Source organism: Amblyraja radiata, chromosome 4 (genome assembly GCF_010909765.2).
Source record: "Amblyraja radiata isolate CabotCenter1 chromosome 4, sAmbRad1.1.pri, whole genome shotgun sequence".
NCBI classification, from domain to species: domain Eukaryota; kingdom Metazoa; phylum Chordata; class Chondrichthyes; order Rajiformes; family Rajidae; genus Amblyraja; species Amblyraja radiata.
The window spans coordinates 47,386,199-47,412,312 of record NC_045959.1 but is presented as its reverse complement, the minus strand read 5'-3'; the positions used below and the strand labels follow the sequence as shown (position 1 = coordinate 47,412,312).

The window sequence follows — 26,114 nt, the reverse complement described above, 5'->3', positions numbered from 1 at the left end:
ACTGCGCAGGACTGGCAGCTTTCCGTAGACCTGGTGAAACAGCTGAAGTTCCCACAGCACATTGCCACGACCATCCTGAGGCCAGATATCCTCCTGGTCTCAGAGGCGACCAAAAACATCGTCTTGTTGGAACTGACAGTGCCGTGGGAGGACCGTCTGGAGGAGGCCCACGAGAGGAAGATGGCCAAGTATGATGAGCTGGTCATAGACTGCCGCAAGCAGTGCTAGAAGGCAAGGTGTATGCCCATTGAGGTTGGCTGCAGAGGTTTTGCAGGGCAATCGCTCTACAAAGCCTTGAGTGCACTGGGCATCAACGGAGTGGCGAGGAGAAGGGCCATCAAGAACACCACCGAGGCAGCGGAGAAGGCCTCGAGATGGCTCTGGATCAGGAGAGAAGGTCCATGGGGAAGAGCGAATGCCACCTGAACACAAGTCGTGGTCTGATCAACCACGGCTGGGTCGCCTGGGTGAGGGTGTCTGATGTTGAAAGACCCGAAACACCCAATGACCCCAGGTTACATCACTGATGATGTGTTCAGGAGCATCTATAAATGTATTTGTATCAATCAAACACATATCTATTATACATGCACACATAACCCTCCACCACTACCTTCTGTCTCCCATCAGCAAGCCAATTTTGGATTCAGTTTGCCAAATCATCAAGGATCCCATGTGCCCTAACCTTCAGGTCCAGCTGACCATGTGGACTTTGTCAAAAGCCTTGCTAAAATTCACATAAACTATCTACTTGACTCCATCAAATTTCCAAGTAACTTTCTCAAAAAACAGATCTGTGAGGCAGCATTCCCCCACACAAAACCATGTTGACTCCTCTTAATCAGTCCTTGCCTTTCCAAGAGATCATAAATGCTACCCCTAAATAAACGTTCAAACAATTTACCTAATACTGTCATAAGACTCTACTGACTGCACATCTTGAAATGGGTAACAACATTAGCTACCCTCCAGTCTTGCGGCACCTCACCCACAGCTAAAGATGATGCCAAATAATTGATGATGCAATGTAATAGATTTTTGGCAGCAAGGCAAACAGAATTGCCATTCCATGTACAATGCTCTTTAAAAGGAAAATGGTGAGGTCAGGGTTGCCAATCTACATGAGGCACAGGGGAAAGGAAAACACCACCGACTTACTTGTGCACCGCATCGAACTAAAATTAGAAAACCTAACATATGGCTGCATGAAACCAGGGGCATTCATGTTCATTAGGAAGCATTCTACTCCCAGAAAAACACAAGACCCTTCCTGTGCTCTCCAAATGTGTTTATCTTTTCAACATTAATGTACTATATTTCACTGTGCTGCTGAAATTTCCTGCAGTGAATATTAAACACAGCAGCTGCACTTTTTCTCAGTGTTTACACTTTCAGAGAGCAAGCTAAGAACAAAGCTCTGTACTATGCCAGGTACAGCTGCTATGATATTAATCAAGCTTTTCTATTCTTCACCACGCCCCTTCCCATCTTTCTTTCAGTTATTATGTTACTTATGGCTGAGGAACACCATCTTAATTTATCCACCAAGATTAACCCTCTGACATAGATGATTCCATAATTTCTAATAGTTTACCGAATGTTCCAGCCTGCCCAACATCCCTCCCTCACCTGACTCTACTCATCTCTTTCCCTTCTCAGCATCCATAATCTGCAGTCCTCATCTCCACAAATTACCTCCTCCATTGCTATATTCACCCCTCGCTTTCATCCCCACCTGTCTCCTTTTGCCCATCAACTCTTCCTCATCTGGATACACCCATCACCTCCGATCTCCTGTTTTGCCCTCTCACACCTCCCCCATAAAATTGTAACCCCCCAAGTGATTTAATCAATTTAATATTTACGAAGGAACTGCAGATGCTGGAAAATCGAAGGTAGACAAAAATGCTGGAGAAACTCAGCAGGTGAGGCAGCATCTATGGAGCGAAGGAAATAGGCAACGTTTCGGGTTGAGACCCTTCTTCAGACACCCGCTGAGTTTCTCCAGCATTTTTGTCTACCTCTAATCAATTTAATAGTTTGGGAATGGTGAATGACCTAGTGCCTCCAAGAAATTCTGGACAGCAATGCTCTTTTTTAACTTGTTATCCGAAAATAGTGTGGGCAATTTGTTAGCCACCTCCCCTTTACACTCTTAGACCTGTTGCAGAGTCTCAACTCGAAATGTTGACCATCCCTTTGCCTCCGCAGATGCAACCTGACACATTGAGTTCTTTTAGTGTTTTGGGGTTTTTTCAGCTCCAGATCCCAACATCTGCAATCTGTGGTGCCTCCCTGAACAACCATATTTCTTGAAATTGAACCATAAATCTAGCTCTTGGTTTTTGGAATAGCTGAATCCAAATCTCACTGAACTTGTTCATTCTGAGATTGCTGTCCCCCAAGGTGCTACAATTTTCATTTCCTGTACATTGCCAGCACCATATTCAGATAACTAGTCAAAATGAGTATTGCTGTCCAGAGTTTCCTGGACACACAGGGTCATGCAGCAGTCACGAACTACTAATTTGATTAAATCACTGGGGTTTTTCCATTTTATATTTGGCTGCTGATGCCTGATTGAAATATCTTTCCTGTTCTCTCATACCCTTATCTTGCTCCAGAGAATAATGTCTTCGGCTAGCATTGCCTTAATCTTTAGCAACACATACTCGTGCTAGCATAAATTTAACAATAGTCAGAATTGTATAGCACAGTAACGGACCCTTTGGCCTACTATGTCTATGACGACTTGTTTGCCAATCAACATGAATCCCATTTGCCTGCATGAGGATTATATTTTTCCAAGTCTAGTGTAGGAATGAACTGCAGATGCTGGAACACCAAAGATAGACACAAAATGCTGCAGTAACTCATCGCGTCAGGCAGCATCTCTGGAAAAAAGGAATTGGTGATATTTTGGGTCGAGACCCTTCTTCAGACTGAGAGTCAGGGGAGAAGGAAACTGGAGGAGGCCTAGAACAGAAAGTTTCCCCCTCTCCAGACACTCAGTCTAAAGAAGGGTCTCGACCCCATACGTCACCCATTCCTTTCTCCAGAGATGCTGCCTGACCCGCTGAGTTACTATAGCATTTCTTCCAAGTCTTGCCCATATAAGTATGTCAAAATCTCCTACCTCTCACCTTAAACCAATGACTTCTTGTTTTTGATATCCCTTTCATAGGAAATGTTTATTTTGGATATTTCTGACCTACACTTTCCATATACTTATTATTCTTGTTTTGCACAAGAAATGAACAAACTACTTTGCCTATTACATTGTTTAAGGCACTTAACATTCCTAAATGTAAAGTTAATTTACATCAATTGGTCTGCTGTGTTCCTGGTATCCCCTTCTCATTATAATACACCACCCTCACAAACTCATTACATCAACATATTTTCTTTAACTATATTAATGTAAACATGCTCCAGGTATGTCAATAATATCTGCTTGATCTTCCTGGACTTTGCGCCCTCTTCGCCGGCTGACCATGTTGGTCCACACAACCACCCAATCACAGACCTGTTACTTCGCAGCTCAAGCAGCATGTTTAAATATTTCCAATATTTAGAAACATAGAAATTAGGTGCAGGAGTAGGCCATTCGGCCCTTCGAGCCTGCACCGCCATTCAATATGATCATGGCTGATCATCCAACTCATTTATTCTGTACCAATCTTATTATGGAGGTATTGCCGATTGTTTATTTCCTCTTTGTTTTGTTTTATTACCTCCACTTTTCCACATTAGGTATTGTTTAACACTAACATAATCAAATGCATCCCTGTTTTACTATACTGTATACGCTTGAGGTTACCTGTTATAACACACCACCTCACCAACTGATATTGAAACAATATTTCAATCAACCTGCCTTCGGAAGTTATTTCTCCTTTATATTTGAAGAACTACATTATTGGTGATCTCTTGCTTATCCAAGAATTGAAACTATATGCTGTTCTGAAGTTTTAATTATGCTTTCTAACAAAATGTTTCAGTGTTGACAATCCCCGTTCCAGCACAGGTTCGCAGAACCAGCAGGTACAGTAAACACAGTACCTCGAAACAACGGAGAGGCCTCCATTGTGTCCGGAAACGTGGCCGACGGGCAGGACTTCAGGTCAGTCTGAAGCGCAGGGGACTTCGACCCACTCTCCCTACAATCCTACTGGCCAATGTACAGTCCCTTGAAAACAAAGTGGAGGACTTAAGAGCAAAGCTGCTTTACCAAAGGGAGCTGAGGGAATGCTCTGTGTTCTGTTTCACAGAGACATGGCTCACCCCCAGCTCCTCAGACTCAGCAGTCCAGCCTGAAGGTTTCTCCAGCCATCGCATGGACCGTACACTGGCATCTGGGAAAGGTAGAGGAGGGGGCGTCTGCCTCATGGTCAAATCTGCGTGGTGCTCAGACGTGGCAGTCCTATCCAACTCCTGCTCTCCACACCTGGAACACCTGGATGTGAAGTGCCGTTCCTTCTACCTACCGAGGGAATTCACCACCATCATCCTGACCGAAGTCTACATCCCTCCCCAGGCTGATGCCCATCTGGCACTGGGGGAGCGGCACGCCCTGGTCAACAAGCACCAGATGGCTTACCCCAAGGCGTTTACCACCAAAGCCAGGGACTTCAACAAAGCCAACCTGAAGAAATCACTCCCTAACTTCCACCAACATGTGTCCTGCAGCACCAGAGGATCAAACACCCTCGACCACTGCTGCACGACCACTGCTTATCCCTCTATCCCTCGCCCTCACTTTGGTAAATCTGACCATACTGCAGTTTCCTGCCTACCCCATGAGGTGAGGACTGTACAGAGCTGGTCGGTGGGGGCGGGGGCAGAGGAACAACTCCAGGACTGTTAGTTGTCTGTAGAATGGGCAATGTTAACGGACCTGGATGAATACGCCACAGTCATTACAGACTTCATAAAGAAATGTGTGGAGGACTGCTTCCCAACAAAAACCTTCCGAGTGTTTCCTAACCAGAAGCCTTGGATGAACCATGAGCTCCGCACTCTTCTGAAGTCCAGATCCCGGGCATTCAGGCCTGGAGATGCAGAGGTCTACAAAAGTCCAGATACGACCTTGGTAAGGCCATCAAAAAGGCCAAAAGGGACCTGCTCCCAGCTAGAGGATGAGATGGATGTTCGGCAACTGTGGCATGGCTTGAATGCCATCACCTCCTACAAGGCAAAATCAAGAGGAAGCTCAATTGTCAGCGAAGCATCACTCCCTGATGAGCTCAATGCGTTTTGCGCACGTTTTGGTAGGGAGAACACTGATGTGCCTTCTCGAGCCCCCATTCGCTGTGATGGCATTTCAGTCACAGAGGCCGATGTCAGAAGATCCTTCGGGGGGGTGAACCCTCGGAAAGCGCCTGGACCTGATGGTATACCTGGTCGTGTTCTAAAAACCTGTGCGGACCAACTGGCTGGAGTTTTTATGGACATTTTCAACCTCTCACTTCTGAGGTCTGAGGTTCCCACCTGCTTTAAAAGGGCATCAATAATACAGGTGCCCAAGAATAGCAAGGTGACGTACCTCAATGATTATCGACCAGTGGCACTAACGTCTGTGGTGATTAAGTGCTTTGAGAGGTTGATTATGGTGCATATCAAATCCTACGTCGACAAGAACGTCGACACACTGCAGTAGGCTTACCGCCACAACAGATCAACGGTGGATGCGATCTCACTAGCTCTCCACTCCGCTCTGAACCACTTGGACAACAGAAACTCATATGTCAGGCCGTTATTCATTGACTACAGCTCAGCGTTTAATACCATCATCCCCTCCAAGCTGGTTACCAAGCTCTCAGATCTGGGTCTCTGCGCATTCTTCTGTAATTGGATCCTCGACTTCCTCATCCACAGACCAGTTTGTCCGTAATGGTGGAAACGTGTCATTCTCGATAACAATCGGCACGGGAGCACCTCAAGGCTGCGTGCTCAGCCCCCTGCTGTACTCACTCTATACTCATGACTGTGTAGCTGGACATAGTGCGAACTCCATCATCAAGTTCGCCGACGACACCACTGTTGTGGGACGAATCACTGATGGTGACGTGTCAGAGTATAGAAGTGAGATCGACCGATTGACCAAATGGTGCCAGCACAATAACCTGGCTCTCAACACCAGCAAAACCAAGGAACTGATTGTAGACTTTGGAAGGGGTAGGATAGGGACCCACAATCCCGTTTATGGTGGAAAGGATCAAGAACGTCAAATACCTGGGCGTGCATATTTCCGAAGATCTTTCCTGGTCCCAGAACACTGATGCAATTATAAAGAAAGCACATCAGCGTCTCAACTACCTGAGAAGATAACGGAGAGTCAGTATGTCAAAGAGGACTCTCTCGAACTTCTACAGGTGCATAGTAGAGAGCATACTCACTGGTTGCATCGTGGCTTGGTTCGGCAACTTGAGCGTCCAGGAGCGGAAGGGAATGCAGAAAGTTGTGACCACTGCCCAGTCCATCATCGGCTCTGACCTCCCCACCATCGATGGGATCATTCGCAGTCGCTGCCTCAAAAAGGCTGCCAACATCATCAAGGGCCCATCCTTCAGATTGATGGCATTACTCAAACTAATCAGTTGAACAATTTGGATTATTAAAAAAACTTCCACATCATGCATCTCATTGCGGTTTATCAGGCCTTGTGAACAGATCACTCAGTCATACAGAATGGGAACAGGCCCTTCAGCCCAAATTGCACATGCCAACCAAGATGCCCAGTCTACACTAGTCCCAAATGCCCTCGTTTGGCCCATATCCCTCTAAACCTTTCCTATTCATGTCCCTGTCCAAATGTCTTTTTAAATGTTATAGTATCTGCCTCAACTACCTCCACTGGTAGCTTGTTCCATATTCCCACCACCTGCTGGGAAAAATAAGTTTCTCCTCAGGTTCCTATTAATATTTTTGCCTCACACCTTAAACCAATGATCTCTTGTCATAATTCATTCCAATGCAACAATAACTACAGTTGCAATAGTATCTCATTCACTGTAAAGCACTTTGGAATATCAGGAGACGGCAAGATACTTCATATACAAACATTTTCATCTTTATCGTGTGCTTACAGGGCACACTGCATTTTAATGACAGCAAGGCAATTTTATTTTTAAGGTTATTATCAGTCTTTAGCAATAATTAGAAACATCAAGTCTTAAGCAATTACTCCAAGAAAATCTCTACATTTGAAATGTCGGTCTTGGAAACCCAGATTCTCTTTAAAATTAAAGATTTCAAACTTAGCCATTTCATCACGTGGCATATATGTTTATTTTATATGATTTTATTTTTTCCCCCACTTCAGCTTAAAGTGAAGGAGACTAGTTTCTGTAGGCTAGCTTCCCATAATTATAACGTAACAAGTAACCATTTATTCTGACCCTAAAATATCAGTGTGTGTATGATGGTGACTGGATAAGTCAATCATTCTTGTTTACATTATGGACCACAGAAGACAATGTCTCCATTCAGTTGATGCACTAATATAGTGTAAAATAACTCTCCTAAAGTACAGCTGGTACAGTGGGTTGGGAACACAGAATTTTCATCTAAATATACAAAAGGATCTAAACTTAACCTGGCCGAATTTATATAGCTTTGCCCCATTTAAAAAACTGGAGTTACTAATTTATCCTATTTAAAGTCAACTCCACTTTAATGTCTAATTATTTGAAATATGGAAAAAGTAATCATACTTTGAACAGGGAAAAAAATCTTTATTTTACTGTAAAGTTGACAAATGCAAAAAATGTGGTTACTTAATGCTGTGCTGCTTAAATGTCAATTTGCATAAATTCACATCTTGAATTTAAGCAGAATCAGTTAATCAATGGATGGTTTGAACAGTACTTGCAGCGAAGTACAACAAAAGAGAACTATGTAAGAGTTAAGTTAAAACAAAAGTCAAAATAGTAAAAGATCCGTTTGACATATGAAAGCACTTGCAAATGGAACAGTGAAATCTGCAAGCATTAGGTTTAAATTGGATGACATAACATAAATTAAAGCTGAGACTGATAAGCATTAGGATCAGCATTGTCCCATGTCTTTCACTCTTTGTGGACATTGGCAAAGTCAACAGTACCATCTTCTTTCAACATCCTTCCTTCTTTGTGGTACTTATTGGACTTTTTCCAGTGGTTTCCATTCTTAATTAACTTAATCACAGCCAAAGCATCTCCATCAATGGTTTTGATTCTGCTTGTACGCGCTAACCTGGATCTCCATGGCAACAGTACTCATAGCCAGAGCATCACCTGAATTGACTTATCCTTTGCTCCTTCATTGTTGCCTCTGCATTTTCCAATAATCAAACTGGGCTCCTTCCTCTGTCATCTCCATGCAGTCTTTCATAACACAATTGGAAAAAATAATGTTGCATTTCAAGTTTTACCTTGGGATCTCTCGCCGACATTGCCAGTGTCGGAGCTCTGACTAGCGCGGCCTGTGGATTTCGGGGGCCGTGGTCTCCGGGGAGGAAGTGGCCGTTCCAGACGTTCCAAGCCGCTAAAGAGTGTTCTCCCGACGCCGAAGCCCCATCATCTGGCGTGAGGGCCTGAACATCAGGCCGCCGTTGCGGCGACTGCGGAGGCCTCAATAGGCCCGACCATGGGTGAACAAGGGGAAGAGGACTGGACTTTGTACCTTCCCTCACAGTGGGGACCATTGTGGGGGGATGTTTTTATGTTTAAAGTTCAATTCTTTTTTAATGTGGTGTCTTACTTTTATTGGTGTGCTGCAAATGGCAACTCAAATTTCACTACACCAGAAATGGTGTATGTGACAATAAATATCTTTTGTCCTTTGTATCAATGAGCAAAAATATTCTTCAATTAAAAACTAAGATCAAAGCTACCATCTTTGGGCACTGACATAAATTTATTTCCCTATCTGATAATTTCATTCTGCTCCCCAGGGAACCCAGATTGTTCTGCCCTGACATGAGGTCCCAAGCACATTTTTACTCCATCATCATATTCACCTCAAAACTTTAGTAGTTTCTATTGCTTTTGCCACCTCTAGACTTTAGTATTCTAACCGTGTCAAAGCTGGTTCCTCATCTTTCACCTACATAAACCTAGGCTCATTCAAAATGTTACTGCCATAGCTCACACCATTCCCTTCACACAAGCTCACACCATTCCCTTCACATCAATTGCCGATACACGCTCTGGGTCATGCAAATTTTAAATTCTCTTTTCTGTTATCCTCCAATGCCTCGAATGCCTCCACCTCACTAACTCCTGTAGCCATCTAACTCTCCAAGATCTCAGTGCTCCCTCAATTCTGACCTCTTTCACAACTGTTCACAACGCGAGGGTGGCACGGTGGCATAGAGTTGCTGCCTTACAGTGCCAGACACTCATGTATGATCCTGACTATGGGTGCTGTCTGTACGGAGTTTGTATTTTCTCCCTGTAACCGGTTTCCTCCCACACTTCAAAGACATGCAGGTTTATAGGTTAATTGGCTTTGGTTAAATTGTAAATTGTCCCTAGTGTGCGTGTGCATGCCGGATAGTGTTAGTGCGCAGGGATTGTTGGTCGTCGCGGAGTCAGTGGGCCGATGGGCCTTTTTCTGCAATGTATCCCAAAACTAAACTGCAATTTCAAATCTCTCTGCCCGCACTGGAGACCAAGTCTTCATTACAAACTTACAAAATAGCATGACGAGGCGCATTTAGCTCTTAGCATTTGCCATGTCATTCATTAGAATGACTCTTACTAATTTCTACAGATGCACCTTACAAAGCATTGTATCCGGATGCATCACACTGGTACGCAAAAAATTCCAAAAAGCTGTGAACACAGCCCAGTCCACAACACAAACTAGCCTTCCCCTCTATTTACTCCTTCGTGCCGCCTCGGGAAAATGTTAACAAAATCAAGGACCACTCGCAAACTCTCTCCTCCTCTCTCCAGTCAGGCAAAAGAATCAATAGGTTTAAAGCACGTCCAACCAGAACAGTTTCTTCCCCGCCATTATCAAACTCTTTAATGGAGATCTCATATGAAAGGGATAATTTGCCAATCTTTAAATCCACTTTGTTGTGGACCTTGCACTTTGTTTTATCAGCACTTTCTCTGGAGCTGTCGCACTACATTCTGCATTTTGTTTATTTTCTTTTTTTTTAATTACCTGATTGCACTCAAATGATTTGCCTGGACAGCAAGCAAAACAAAGTTTTTCACTGTATCTCGGTACACAAGACAATAATAAACCAATACCAAGAATGAAGATCAGGGTTGAACTTGGACCACAGCGCCACCTGAATGTATTCAGAAGCTGCATTTCACCAAGCCTCATGGGTCGAGCTTTCTAGATATATACTATCTTTTGAGGAAATACATTTCTTCTAATCTCAATACTGAATTACACAGACACCACAGACAAAGGGAAACCATTATCATTGCATCTACCACGTCAAGTCCTAATGGGGCTGTCCCACTGTACGAACTAATTCAAGAGTTCTCCCGAGTTTGCCCTGATTCGAACTCGGAGAATTACGGAAATAGCCGCTCGAAGGTACTCGGGGCACTCGTGGACATTTTTCAACATGTTGAAAAATCTTCACGAGTCTTCACGAGCTTACCGCGTTTCCCGAGTACCTGCCGTTAGCGTTACGAGCCGCTAAGAGACGTCCCGAGCTCCGACGTACCCACTACGTACATTCTACGTGCTCACCACGAGTTTGATTTTTTTTCAAACTCGGGAGAGCTCTTGAATTACCTCGTACACTGGGACAGGCCCTTAAGGAATTACTTAAACTCTGAATATTATGATCTCTCATTCTTCTAAACTCTAGGAAGTGCTTCCCAATAGCTAGACCCCATCTCTCCCCATTTCGTTTGGACCTCAAGGGGTCCAAATGACAATAAATTGAATTGTATTGTATTGTATTCCAGGAATTCATCAGTGTATTCATTCTACTGCAAGTATAACGTTTCTCACACAATATTGCATATACTCATATGTCTCATTAGGGACCTAGATAATTGCAGTTAGATATCATTACACTTAGACTCAAATCCTCTTGCAATGAAGACTCCACACTGTTTATCAACCTAATTATTTACTGTACCTTCACACTAATATTCAGTGAATCATTTGCAAGTAGATTCTGGTCTCTCTGCACCAAAACACCTTTCAAATCTTTCATCATTTAAAATATTCTGCTTTTAATTTTTTCCTACGTCACATTTTTCTACATGGCATTCTAAATGCCATGGCTTACCTCTTCACTTAGCCTGCTTATGTAACATCAAAATATAAATAGACAATGCTTGAAACATTCATCAGGTCAGGCGATGTGAGCGCAAAGAGAAACAGAGTTAATGTTTCAGATTTGTAACCCAATGTATTTTGTCTTTCAGATTGTCAGCACCTGTAGCTTTTTATTGCTTTTCGTTCTATAAAATCTCTGAAGCCTCTTGACATCCTCTTCATAATTCACAACTGCACCCAAATTTATGAACAGAAAACGATGGAGATACTCGACAAGTCAGGCCGCATCTGTGGGAAAAGAAACAGAATAACATTTTCAAGATCCTAAGTCACAAAGTTGTGACAAAGGGTCGTTGTCCTGAAAAGTTAACTCCATTTCTATTCCCACAGACAGAATCTGAATTGCTATTTCCAGCATTTTTGTTTTTGATTTTAGATTTGTAGTTCATTTTCTATCAACATCAAATCTGGATATATTATACATGGTCTTTTCATCCAAATCATGGATGTAGATTGTGAACAGCACCTGAGCCATCTGACTACTCCCAGCCTCCCAACCCAAAAATAATTTACCTGTTTTCTCTCCATTAATCAATCTTCAATATATGCGAGGATAGTACCACAAATTCCACATATCCTCATTTTGATTTATCACTTCTTGCATGGCATCTAATCAAGGGTGCTCTGAAGACATATGTCATATCTACCAGTTTCCCCCTCATTTATTCTTCAAGATCCCAAACTTAAATTTCCTTCATTAACCTTTCTTCAGTTTAAAATTCAACATTCTAACCAGGATTTTGTGTCCTGACTTTGGTATCGAACTTTAATTGATATCGTCCCTCAGATAGTTTCACAACAGTAAGGGCATTATATAAATGCAAGATATGGTGGTGGTAGCTTTTAGTCACTCCTCCAAATATCTTTCTTCTTCACCATGGTCTCAGATTTTGACTGAACAGGCTTCTATGCACATACCTGCAAAATATTTCTATGTTAGCATTGATATATAATTTCATGCTTCTCTCTATTGTTCATGGTCATCCTTATGGGCCTGTCCCACTTAGGCGATATTTCAGGCTACTGTCAAGTTATGCAGGCGGGGGACAGTGCAAGCGGGGGTAGCACTGTCTGAATGAAATTCACACGGAGCAAAGTCAAAGGAAAGGGGGGAGCAGGGGGTAGAGGGGGGGGGGGGGGGAGTGGGGGAGAAGCGGGAGAAAGGAGTGGTCAACTTCTAAGAAGCCAGAGATACAACTTTTAAGAAGCCAGAGGTACACGGTTGTGTAGCTTGGCGGACATTAACATTACTGCTCGGTTATCCTTGGTACTGAAAACTACTGCTTACGTTTTTTCCCCCGAATGCGCCAATGAAATTCATCGGTCAGCACCGGCTACAACCTACGACAACCTTTGGCCTCCTGGCAACCCACTAGGACCTCCTGGCGACCCACCTATGGCACGAGAAATCTCGCTACCCTCCATGGCGGCTTCATTTTGGTCGCTGCTAATTTTTCAACACGTTGAAAAATCCACGACGACCATAATGAGGCCGCGAATAGTTCCCAGAATGCGGGAACTCCTCACAACCATGAAGACGACTACCCGGCAACCACCTGTGAACATGTGGCGACCGCAGAGTCTCCTGCAGTCGCCTAAAAAGTCGCATAAGTGGGACTGGCTCATAAAGTTAACACTGTGAATTAATAAGATTAATTTGATTTTTGCTCTGTCAGAGAGAGCTGGAAGTTATCAGGTAAGCCTGGTGAAGATTAAAGAAAAGGGCCATGATAGGACTGAAATATGGAAGGCTAATTTTAAATCAGCACTGGGAACCAATGCCAACCAGCAAAGGAATGATGTGGAAGTAGTTTAGAGATACAATGTGGAAACAGACCCTTTGCCGCACCGAGTCCATACTGACCATTGATCATCCATACATTAGTTCTGTGTTATCCCACTTTCACATCCTACACACTGGGAACAATTTACAGAAGCCAATTGATGTACAAACCTGCATGTCTTTGGAATGTGGGAGGAAACCGGAGCACCCAGAGAAAACCCACAGAGAGATGGTCGCTAGGAGAACGGACAAACTCTGCACAGACTGGATATAGGTCAGAGGACATCTGGCAGTGTTAGATGTACTTACATCTGTCAATGGTAATGGATGGAAGACTAAGCACAGTCACATGCGAATGCTTGTTCAGAGGTGACAAAGGTAGGAATGGGAATTTGAGCATGAGGGTAGCTGGTGAAGGGGTAGAAACAAGTAAAGTTCTAGACGGTGGATACCAGATGGTTGTTACGATGAAGAATGTGAGATCATGAGCTCTGCCCTGGTCATTTGGGACAGAAAGGGATCTGGTTCAACCACTGATATCAATGAGGAGGATGGAATTAGTGGTTTGCCTTCTGCTTCTTTCCCCACCTTGGTAGTTGCTTCTGTATTCAGGTTGAGATCAATTGTGCATCTCTCCTGTTGGAGAAAGACCACCACGTTCTCAATATCTCACAGGTAGTGGATACGTTTCCCAGAAACAGTCTCCAAGGTGATATTTCAGGAAGCTACCAAACTCCTTGTGTACAGAATACTAGAAATGTATGAAAAAGTACATATTCAGAAATTAACCATATTCGAATTGCTAGTTGAACAATCCAACTGTTCCAGCCTCTTTCAAATCAATGAGCAAAATAAGAGAGCAAACAAGGACAAAGCGCTGAAAACATTTATCTGGCATTTTAAGGTAAATAAGGATGTAATTTTAAAAGACTTGCACATTAATGGCATCGAAGAGCAAATCAGTTGGGCTAGGTTATTGACATTTGAGCATATCAGATTTTATTCTAGAAATATCAGATCAAAAGACAAAAACATCTGAACAAAAAAGTGCATTCTGTCAATGAACGAACACCTAAAAATCATTGTCTGGTGATTGCTCGGAATTAACCTTCTATTACTACCCAAGACCTCTGCATCATCATTTTAGGAGAGATTTTAGATAACCTCTGACTACTTCCAGAACATGAGCGTCAACCAAGAAGCAGGGCTTGCAACTGAACAGTTTAAAAATATTCCAGGCTTCAAATCACACATGGACAACCAAATATTGCATCAAAGAACAAATTGTTCCCCAGGATGTTTTTCAGAGAACCTCTGAAATATCCAAAATTCACAACTCTCAATTTTTATTGCAATCAGCCTCTGGCTACTAAACGTCATTCTCATCTTTTGCTCAAGTTCTCTGCCGACCACCACTCGAACTTGCCCTAAATATGACCATAGCTACGTTAATATTAAGTACCCACTGTGATGTCCCACCACCATTTACTGCATCTCCTCCATATTCCCCTCCCAATGATCCTATTTAGTTTATTCCGATACAATCTTTTCAACTTCCTTTCTTTTCCAATCCGAATTTCAGAACAATTTTCCAGTTTGTCTCGGTCTTCTTTCACAATTTTTACTCAACACTAACATAAGGAAGTCTGAAGAAGGATCTCCACCTGAAATGTAATTTACTCTTCACGGTTGGTGGCTGAGCTGCTAAGCTTCAGTACTCCAGCATTTTGTGTCCTTTGTGGAAGAAGGAACTGCAGATGCTGGTTTAAACAGAAGATAGACACAAAAAACTGGAGTAATTTAGCGGGACAGGCAGCATCTTTGGAGAGGAAGGAATGGTTGACGTTTTGGGTCGAGACCTTTCTTCAGTCCTTTTATGTATTAACCAGCATCTGCAGTTCTTAGTTTCTACATAAGGAGGACTATGGTCTTTTATTAAGTGCTGACATTCACCAGGGACATACACAAGATTGTGTGACCATGCCATCAATATGGGCCTAATAAAAGCTCACTAACAGTTTCCAACTTAGTGAAGCCTGCATGTAATATTCACATGCACATCAACGTCTGTTCACACCAGTTCTGACCAAACATTTCCCAAGTATTACCTTTAATACATCCAGGTTTATGTGCTTGACTCCTCAAGCTAAAAAATTTACTTTTTTCCCCTTCAAAATTTCTTGATGTTAGCCGTGCATTATTTAAAGAGATCGTTTGTGTTCCACTGTGGATGGATCGATTGTAATCATGTATTGTCTTTCTGTTGACTGGTTATCATGCAACAAAAGCTTTTCACTATACCTGACAATATGCACATGACAATGAACTAAACTCAAACTGTTTTCTTCACATCTCCTTCCACTCCAACTTCACTAAAGCAAATATTGCACAGGCCCAACGGTTTTGACTGTTGTCAATAATCATTAATATCTCTCTCTAAGTCCTCATCAAGGGCCAACATTCACGAGAGACATACAAAAGAAATGGGACTCGGAGCACAGCCCACCTACCCACACCAAGTAAATGGTAACAGGAGGTTAAAGATGAGTTGCTCTCCCTTATAAAAGTCAGCAGACTTAAATTCCTATTCCTCTCCTCATCTTCACTTGCTTCACCCAAAGTCTAAGTGTCTCCTCACAATTCTTACTTGATCCTCATGTCCATAAAATACAAAACCAGCAGCAATGTTATCTGTTAATCTATCCTATAGCTTCACCCCATAGTCTCCTACAATATCCCCCAATAGCCTGACATTCTGCACTGGTGACCCTTTCAACTGCTATCTCCTATCAAATACCATATTTCCACCAAACAACCCAAACTACAACACTCAACTTCCCATAAAATCATCTTTTTAATTTTTTTCTGTTCTGCACGTTAGCAGATTGTCCTATTCATAATACTCTATATTTTTCTTGCAATTTATTGCAGTATCCTCCCTTACTTTTCACAATCATACTGTGAAGCCGTCAACAACTTCATTGTCCTGCGAGATCTGTTGAGGAGAGCTGTCCTCACTAGATCCGTTCTTGCATCTCTTACGATGGCTTCTTTCCCAGTTTACAGCGGTTTACAGTTTCATCTCTTGTCATCAGGGGAGCAGGGGAGAGACAAGACTTTGCCTTCCATCACAGTGAGGAGGAGATTCACTGTAATGGATGTTTGTGTGAAATGAGTTGGTTGTGTGTCTTATAAAATTGTTTCTTCTTGTTGTGTGGCTTCATTTGAGGTTCAAATGACAATAAACGGTATTGTATTGTATTTTTATCCAACCTTTCTTTCATTTAGATTCACATATTCCACCCATCACCTAATTTGCAAACACAAGATTTATGTCCATTTATCTGTTTGCCATCTTGTTAGATTTTTCCCAGACTAAGTCGCTGGTGAATTGGAACTTGCATCAACTTGAGAAAACCAAAACAATTTCAATTATTTTTTATGAAAAACAGCATGCTATTCCCTTCCCACAGAATTAAACACCGAGTGTCACATCATAAAACCACTTGCATGCATCTCTGCAACATTGTTAGCTGCACACATTATTGTTAAAACCTTAGCCATGGCTTTGTGAATCTAAATATGGCCTTCTCTAATGCACTTTCTGCTGGTCTCCCAAACTTTTTCCTATAAAGATTATACTTGGTACAGAACTCTATCACCGTCTTATGCAGTCGAGTTTTCTTATCACTTCAGCGTTCACTGCTTTCCTCAGGCTCCCTGAATCTCAAAACTAAAACTTCAAAATTTCTTCAATCTTAATTCTGCAACCACCTCCCACCACAACATATGACACCAGTCATTTGATTCTGGTCACCCGGAACTCCACATACAGTGGCAGAATTGTTAGCTACCGTAGCAGTATATTCTCTAAATCGTGTCAAACTATATCATAACCGTCATTAAAAGTTAACAAAATGTCTGCAACCTTGCAGATTTTCCCAAATCTACTGTTGTTTGCCTATGATCAGCTGCAGAAATTGCAAGACAAATGCTGATTGTAAAGGATGATTCCACAACAAGTCTGTTCTCAAGGAGGGATAGAGTGGCTTTGAGATCAGTGGCGTGCAGATTTCCCAGATTGATTCCCATGAAGAACATTTGAGGAAGCTTGACCTACACTTACTGTAGTTTACAGGCCATGTCTTTGTTACAAATACCCAATTGATGGACACCCATACACATAAACAAGCACCCATAAATATTATTAAATTTAGACGAGAACTACTCTTGGAAAATAAAACTTGTAACCTCCCTGCTCTAATCAGATATCATTGTCTCTTAAGAGCATCGGCTGTCAGAAGGCGGCTTCTCCAGAGAGTTCCTTCGGAAAATCACCAGCTAACACTTCTATTGATACTTGTGCAACAATTCTCTATTAAATAGTGTAGCAACCATTGATACTTCCAAGCATTTGAGCATGATACATCCGTTTCTGTAAAATGTTAACTAGGGAGGAGAATAAATAAATGTTAACTGACTCTCATCAACATCACTCTCATCAACATCATTCATTACAAAATAAAGCAGAATCAAAATCAACAAAAGATTTCACAAACTTAAAACGTTGATAGTGGATGTCCTTGCAATTTTACTCACCAACTTCAAAAATGACACGAAAGTTTATGACATCTTTTGTTGATTTCAACCGTGCTTTATTTTTTAACTGATTAATAAAAGTCTCACCTTTACTTTAGCTCTTTGATGTCACTTTTGCATTTGTCTTATTTCTAACACAGTCATGAATTGACGGGTTTGTTCCCCCCATGGCCCTCACCACTCCACCCCCACTCCTCCCAAAGATCTTTGGCGACTTCCTTTCTTTTTGGTCCGGCTCTGATGCAAGAGGAACAAGCACCATTTCACCACTCAGCCACTTCTGACAAGCCCATTTCCTTATTTTGTGACAAAGCACTGTCTTAACACTCTTTGAATCCAAGTCTTGAAGGTTGTTCATATATTCAGGCACTTCAACATCTCTCTTAAAACCCAGACAGAGTTGCAAAGTGAAAATAATAATAATAATTCCTTAACTTCACACCCCCCAACAGCTTTGCAAGCTCTCTGTGGTTTTCTAGATTATTGTCATGACTGGGAGTCTTGCTCGTCGGTCAATCTCCTCCACAACACACAGAGGCCTCTAATAAACCCCCAAATTCTTCACAATGCTGAGCATCTCCCTTCAATCATTTTTTTAGATTTAGTTAATCTTTTATAAATTTTCACAATAGAGGAACTCCCGATCTCCCTCAGTCTTTTATTTCCTAGCAAGGTTGGTTTTTATTTATCAATTTACAGGACTTGGACATAACCGATAATGCAATGTTTTTTGTCCATCTTGAATTGTCCCCAAACTGACGAAGCATTTAAGAGTTTAAAAGCATTTAACACATTGATGGCTCGGGAGTCACCAGAGGCCTTATCTGTCGGATGAGAATGGTAGATTTCCTTAAATGACGTACGCTTATACAATAGATGTGATTTTATTCCACTCCATAGTTAATGTCACTGAGACAAGCATTTCATTTTTAATTGACCTAGTATAATACAAAATAAAATACGTGAATTCAAAATCGCAATTGCCAGACTGTTAATCCAGAACTTAGTTCGCATTGTCAGTTCCTTTACAACAATGAATATCAGCAAACTGCAGACACTGGAAATCTGAAATAAAAGCAGAAAATGCTGGAAAAATTCAGGTGATCAGGCAGCATCTATGGAAAGTGAGTGTTAATATTTCAGTTGCAAGACCCTTAATCAGAACCCAGCCCTGTTCCAATCCTGAAATGTTAACTGTTTCTCATTCCACAGAATGTGTCTGATTTGCTGAGTTTTTCTTGCATTTTCTGTTGTTATTTCAACTTTGCAATTCTGCTAATGTCTGCTTCCTTTTAAATGATTTGTGTTCTCTATTGGCAATCCATCATATCTTCAGGTGAGGATGGCAGATTTAATTTTCTCCAAACTACAACTTCGCCCATAACTCTAGATTTCTCAAATTGTAATCAAAATATGACAGATGATTCACTCTAGTGCAATTTCAAACACGCCCACAGCCAACCACCATTTCTAACCTGTGCAACTGGAATAAGTTGCAAGACATTTAAAATTAAACAACACATTTTCCATATGAATTTATCTCTTATGAAAAGTGAAATCTGCCCTAACAGAATGGAAGAGGAACATCTACAGCTGCAGCTGAAAGCAAATTACACGGTTTGATTAGGTTCCAATTAAAGACAATGACTATAAGGGGTCACCCGTGTGGGATTCCAAGCAACACCACTCAAGGAAAGTGTTCTCAAACTCTTGAAAGGAATAAAACAATAAATAAGAAATGTTTTTTTTTACTATTAGGATTATTCCAAGCCATCATGAAAATGATAGTGTATAGTTTTCTTTTTCCAAGAGACAGTTAAATTATCAGTCTTAACATGAATTTTCAGTTTTTCTATATTGCCGACATGGATTTGCCCTTGCATGTACTCACTCGATTTCCAATTTTTCAAAATCATAATAACCAGACCTAGAATTCATGTGCACCACTGATAAGCTGCAAACATCAAAATGGAGGATGTGAACAGGAAATAGGGCGTCTGAAATTGGGAAGTGCAACAACTGCATTTGGACCATTGCATTTTAATGTGGAACTATGTCCCAAACACATCTAACATTAATCCTTTTAAAAACAGGCAAATTCTGTGTCATTAGTTAACTTACCCTGCTCTTTTATATGCCGGATTCTTTTCACAGTTTCTTTTAGGATTGCACATTTGTCTGGCTTAACGTTGAAGTTGTCAATGTCATTAAAATTAGCGAATATCAGTTCAGCAAGTTCTTCAATGTACTTATTTTCTTGCTCTCGATGACGTTTCTCAGTGTTACGTTTGGGGCTGTTAAAATACAAAAGCAGCAGTATTAGACGCCAAACACAATGAAGGCTACTTCACCTTGTGAAATGCAGGGAGTTAAAATTGATCGTCTTTGTGTAACTCCATCCAATTATACAAGATTTGACAAAAAAATAACCACATCTTCTCAGAGCGAACTAATAGTGCAGCTAAGGTAAAGTTGAAATAACAATAAAATATATCTTGCTTTCCACTAATCACGATTTTCAGAATGGTAGAAACGATTTTTTTCCCCTAAAAATCTGAAACAGCAATCTCAGGATTGTCTTTCTTCATGAAATGAGTAATTCAGCATTGAAAATAATCAACAGTTTAAATATCAAAAAATTAAATTTGGCCTCCAGGAGGAAAGGTTATGATTGCTAGAACCCCTCGAACCAACTACCTTAGTTGGAAAATGGTTATTAATAGTTAAGAGTACTTTAATTACACGGCTAACAAGACTTAGTAACTTCAATGAGGAACCTTTTCAAACACACTCTAACACCAAACCATGCAAAACAGCATCAGGGTAGAAAACAGAAAAATCTGTTCAAAGAATTAATTATTATATTATTGAACTTAATGCATCAATATTTCTCATTGCCACAATCCTGTTCTCAAGTTCCTTAAAAGAACATTTACTGTTAGTTTCATTATCTTTTGCATGTATAATTTCATGAATCCTTGAGGCATTCACGTCACTTTTTAAATGTGTACTAGACCAAGTGCAGACCCGTTGGGTCTGTTCCCCCAAAGTGTGTTTGCGGGGGAGGGGGGGGGGGTGCATGCGGCGTCACCCACCCAGATGGGGAGAGAGATGGGGAGAGAGAGAGATGGGGAGAGAGAGAGAGATGGGGAGAGAGAGAGATGGGGAGAGAGAGAGATGGGGAGAGAGAGAGATGGGGAGAGAGAGAGATGGGGAGAGAGAGAGATGGGGAGAGAGAGAGATGGGGAGAGAGAGAGATGGGGAGAGAGAGAGATGGGGAGAGAGAGAGATGGGGAGAGAGAGAGATGGGGAGAGAGAGAGATGGGGAGAGAGAGAGATGGGGAGAGAGAGAGATGGGGAGAGAGAGAGGGCGAAATGCAACCGTACGTCACGCGTTCAGAATGTTCTGGAAATGAAGCGTGCGCGTCTCATACATGAAAGCTGTCAGCAACTCTATGGAATTCAGGGGAGCAGCCTGCCGTGTCACACACACACTAACCACCCCCCCCCCCCTCTAACCACCCACCCTCTAACCCACCCCCCATCTAACCACACCCCCTCCCCTCCTCTAACCACACCCCCTCCCCTCCCCTCCTCTAACCACACCCCCTCCCCTCCCCTCCTCTAACCACACCCCCTCCCCTCCCCTCCTCTAACCACACCCCCTCCCCTCCCCTCCTCCCCCCTCCTTAGTGATGTTAATTGACAAATAATTAAATTAAATTCAATTGAAACCAATGGAATCTACAACCTGGCAGGCTGGGGGGGCTGGGCCACCAGGCAGGCTGGGGGGGGGGGGGGGGGGGGGGGGGGGGGGGGGGCGGGGCCGGGCGGGGCCAGTTGGGCCAGGTGCAAAGGCATTGCGAAAGGGAGGGGGAGAGATCTGTGAGATGGCGCTGTGACTCATGAAGCAGTTTGATTTTACAATGCAATACAATATTTATTACATGTCATTTGAACCTCAGTGAGGCTCAAACGAAACTCTGTTTCCACAGCCATACAAACAAAGACAATTCCTACAAGACATACAAACAATTCAATTTACACAAACATCCATCACAGTGAATCTCCTCCTCACTGTGATGGAAGGCAAAGTCCTTTCTCTCCCCTGCACCATTTCTCTCACGATGTCGAAGCCCCAGGCGGGCGATGGTAAGTCCCACGGCCATTTAAGGCCGCGCTGGGCGATGTACGGTCCCACTCCAGGCCCAAAACTCACAAAGTTGGAGCCCCCGGCGGGCGTTGGAATGTCCCGCGGCCATTAAAGCGACGCCGGGCGATGTATGGCCCCGCTCCGGGTCGTTCCAACCTCGCGACATGGGCTGGAGAAGTTGCGTTGCGGGAGATCCGAAAAGCAGCCACCCGGACCCGTGAGCTCCCGATGTCCCAGTCCACCGGTCTGCAGCTGGAGCCTCCGAGCTCCGGGGTCGGGCCGCAGCAGCGAGCCACCACCACTCCCCACGCTCCAAGGCCGGCCAGCCTGACGATGGTAAGTCCACAGGCTCCACGACTGGAGCCCCCAGGTCGTTCCGTTCGGAGGCCGTTCCACGGTGCTAGGCCCCAACGACAATGGAGACCCGACAGGGAAAAGGTCGGGTCCCCCATACAGGGAAGAGATTTTTTAAAGTTTCCCCCGCCCCCCACATATACACAGTTAAAAACAGTATTAAGAACCACTACATTTAACTAGCCAAAAAATAAAAAAGACAGACAGGCTGTAGGTGCCGCTGCAACGTGACTCACACCACCGCAGTGGGTCCATGTGAAGGTTCCAATCTCCCACACCTGTCCAATTGTGATGTCATATATGTAAATGAGATCCATTGTGATTGGACATCTGTGAGGTGGCACTGACTCATGCAGCAGTTTGATTGTAAATTTTTTTGATGTTTTGTGAACAATTTTATTCAAAATCTGGTGAAATAATAGACCAAATCTAGAGAGGAGTGCATTTATGAAATCGTAAGTTAAATCCCTACCGAAATTGTAAAAATCTCCGCATTTTTGCACCTGGCTTTCGAGAAAAAACGTTTCACATGCAAAATTACTTTCACATGCAAAATTACACACACACACACGGTCTGTTTCCCCAACACGTGTTTGCGGGGGGGGGGGGGGGGGCTGCGGCGTCACACTCACACTAACCACCCCCCAAACACACAGGCAGGGGGAGGGTGGGGAGAGGGAGAGATGGGGTGGGGAGAGGGGAGGGTGGGGAGAGGTGAGGGAGGAGGAAAGGGGAGGGTTTGGGGAGGGAGAGGAGAGGGGGGAAGGGGGGGAGAGCGGGGAAGGGGGAGTGAGAGGGGGATGGGGAGGGGGAGGAGAGTGGGGAGAGCAGGAAGGGGGGAGAGGGGTAGGGGGTGGGATGTTAGAGGGGCGGGACAGAGGTGGAGAGAGGGGATGAGGGGAAGGGGAGAGAGGGGTAGGGGAAGGGAGGGGGAGGGAGAGGGGTGGGGGAGAGAGGTGGGGGAGGGGGAAGAGTGGAGAGTGATGGGGAGAGGGGTAGCGGGGAGTGGTGCAAGAGAGAGGGGAAGGGTGTGGGGGGGAGAGATGAAGAGGGGTTGGGGAGGGGGGAGAGAGGGTGGGAGGGGAAGAGGGAGAGGGGTGAGGAGAGAGGGAGATGGATAGGGGGGAGAGAGGGGGAAGGGGTGGAGGAGAGGGGGTGGGGGAGGGGGTGGGGGGGAGAGAGGGAGGGAGGGGGGTAGAGAGGGTGGTGGAGGGAGAGAGGTAGGGAGGGAGAGGGGTGGGGGAAGAGGTGGACGAGTGGGGAGGGAGGGGGAGAGGGGTAGGGGGGAGTGGTGGAAGAGGGACAGAGGGGTAGGTGGAAGGGGTGGGGGGAGAGAGAGGGATGGGAGAGGGGTGGGAGAGGGGTGGTGGAAGGGGGAGAGAAGTGGAAGAGTGGGGAGAGAGGGGTAGGGGGAGTGGTGGAAGAGGGACAGAGGGGTAGGGGAAAGGGGCGGGGGAGAGAGGGAAGGGTGTGGGGGAGAGAGGGATGGGTTTGGGAGGAGGAGAGGGAGAGGGGTGAGGAGAGGGAGATGGAGAGGGGGGGAGGAGAGAGGGGTGGGGAAGGGGAGGAGAGAGGGATGGGGGAGGAGGTGTGGGCGAGGGGGGGAGGGATGGGGGAGGGAGGAGAGGAGGGAGATGGGGTGGGGAGGGAGGGGGAAGAGTGTGGAGGGAGGGGGAGAGAGGGGAAAGAGTGGGGAGGGGTGGGGGCAGTCCATCTATTCCACATTGCCTATCACCCCCAATCCTCTTTCTCTATTCCCACACACGTGACATCTGTGAGCATTGGGCATTGTGACATCACACGATGGAACGTTCACCAACATTCTATGGGTGAGAGCTGTTTGACTTTTTTAACATTTTGAAATTTGGGGGGGGGGGGGGGGGGGAAGGATTTTATTAAAAATGTGTACATAAAAACGACGAAATGTAATGAGTGGATTTGCGAATGTAAAAGTGAAATTTTTGCGTGTGGTTTTGGCGGACCAAGGAATCAAAGGCCAAAAATCTAATCTGAAAATGGAATATGACATACACCCACAGACACACAGTTTTAAATGTATAAGACCAAGTGTTCCCCCAACGTGCGGTTGCGGGGGGGGGGGGGGGGGGGGGGGCAGCATGTGGCGTCACACACACTAACTACCATCCCACACACACGCTAACTACCCCCCTTGATATCTACCCCCTTATTAATATTATTAATTTGCTCCTTTTACCCCGTAACCGCCCTATCCACTGACGCATAGCCCCCAACTCGCAGGTGTGTCTAGAGAGAGGGGGGGGGGGGTAGAGAGTGAGGGCAGAGAGAGAATGGGGAGAGACAGAGATAGGGGCAGAGACAGAGGGGGGTGGAGGGGAGGAGAGGATGGGTGAGTGAGGGGGGGAGGAAGGGAGAGAGTGGGGAGGGGGAGATGGGGAAAGAGTGGGGAAGGGGAGGAGAAAAGGGGTGAAGGGAGAGAGAGGGGGATGAGAATGGGGGAGAGGAGGGAGACAGGGGTAGGGGTGGTAGAGGGGGGTGGGGGAAGGGGATGGTAGAGGAGAGGGGAAGATGGTGATGTGAGAGGAGAGGGGTGGGGGAGAAGAGGGGTAGAGGAGAGAGGGAGAGGGGAGGAAGAGGGGGAGGGGAGAGGTGGAGAGAGAGTGGAGGGGAAGAAAGAGAAGATGCTCCATGCGTCTCATGCACCAAAGCTGTTGGGGGAGAGGAGCGTGCGTCGTCACACACACTAAGCACCCGCCCAGACAAACAGATGAGAGCGTCTGCTTGAATGGAGAGCGCGTGCCCGCCCCACAAACAGTCACACACACACGGGCAGGCGGGCTGCCAAATGAAGAGAGAGAAGCGGCTTCTGACTCTGTAAACCCACAGCTGGAATGAGTGCGTAAGGCTTCACGAGCTGCGCCAACAGTGATGCTAAGGTTCAGCGCGTGAGGACTTGCTGCCCTGAGATGTGTAGAACAAAGAAGCTACAGCGGAACGGAGCTGTAGAATGTTTGTTCTGCAGAAGTTTCTCGATCTCTTTGCGCCTTTAATCCACAGTGGCGGGCGGGCGGGGCCTGGAGGCAGGTGGGCCTGGATTGGTCGGCATGTGGCATTGTGACGTCAGCAGCTCGTGAGTCCCGTATAGATTTTAAAATGAGTGGGGGGGGGGGGGGAGGGGAAGGATTTTATTTAAAAATGTGTACATAAAAATGTCCAAATGTAATGAGGAGTGGATTAGCGAATGTAATAGTGAAATCACTAGCGAAATGGAAAAAAATCTCGGAGTTTCTGCGTGTGGTTTTGGCGGACCAAGGTATCAAAGGCCACAAATCTAATCTGAAACAATAACACACAGACACAGACACACACACACAGTTTTAATATATAGATATGATATGATATATACTACTTGACGCCCTATTCTTATAGACAAACCCATAACTCCCACTAGTTTCCTATCAATAGTTGCTTAATTGCACACAAGCAACATTTATCTTTTGGCGATATAGACACATTTAAACACTGGCAAACATTTCTTTAAAAGCCATTTATTCACAGATAAACAGGACAATTATAAATGCTTAATCTACTCAACGTTTCAAAGTTAACTATTCTTGCTCCTGCCTTTAAAAATCTAATATCAGGTTCAATCAATATTAGAATTATCGAATGTAGTTTATTTTATTACTATTAGACGGTTAATTATTTTGTGTTTGTTACTCGTCAAATCTAAATAGCCTCATCTCTTATAGGTCCTCTATAAATGTTTCAGCTTTCCTGCTGGAACTATTCTATTTTGTCAAGCCCACATGAAATTGAAAATCTTCTGTTGCAACCACATTGCTTCCACTATATGCTTCCTTGCTACATGTAGGTTTGCCCAGATGAAGTCAGCACAGTTTGGAGGATGATACATGGCACTTCCTGGAGTTTAGCATCCTC

The 26,114-nt window shown here is 44.2% G+C and overlaps 1 protein-coding gene across 8 annotated transcripts in view; it reads right to left on the bottom strand.

Annotated features, from left to right (window-relative positions):
- The window catches only part of ncoa2 (nuclear receptor coactivator 2), a 296,823-nt gene that overhangs the window by 75,533 nt on the left and 195,176 nt on the right, over positions 1-26,114 (bottom strand). For all 8 annotated transcript variants that reach the window (XM_033019338.1, XM_033019334.1, XM_033019337.1 and 5 more), the window contains one exon: positions 19,808-19,980. In XM_033019338.1, the coding sequence (XP_032875229.1) occupies positions 19,808-19,980 (173 nt within the window). The remainder of the gene's footprint in view (positions 1-19,807; positions 19,981-26,114) is intronic.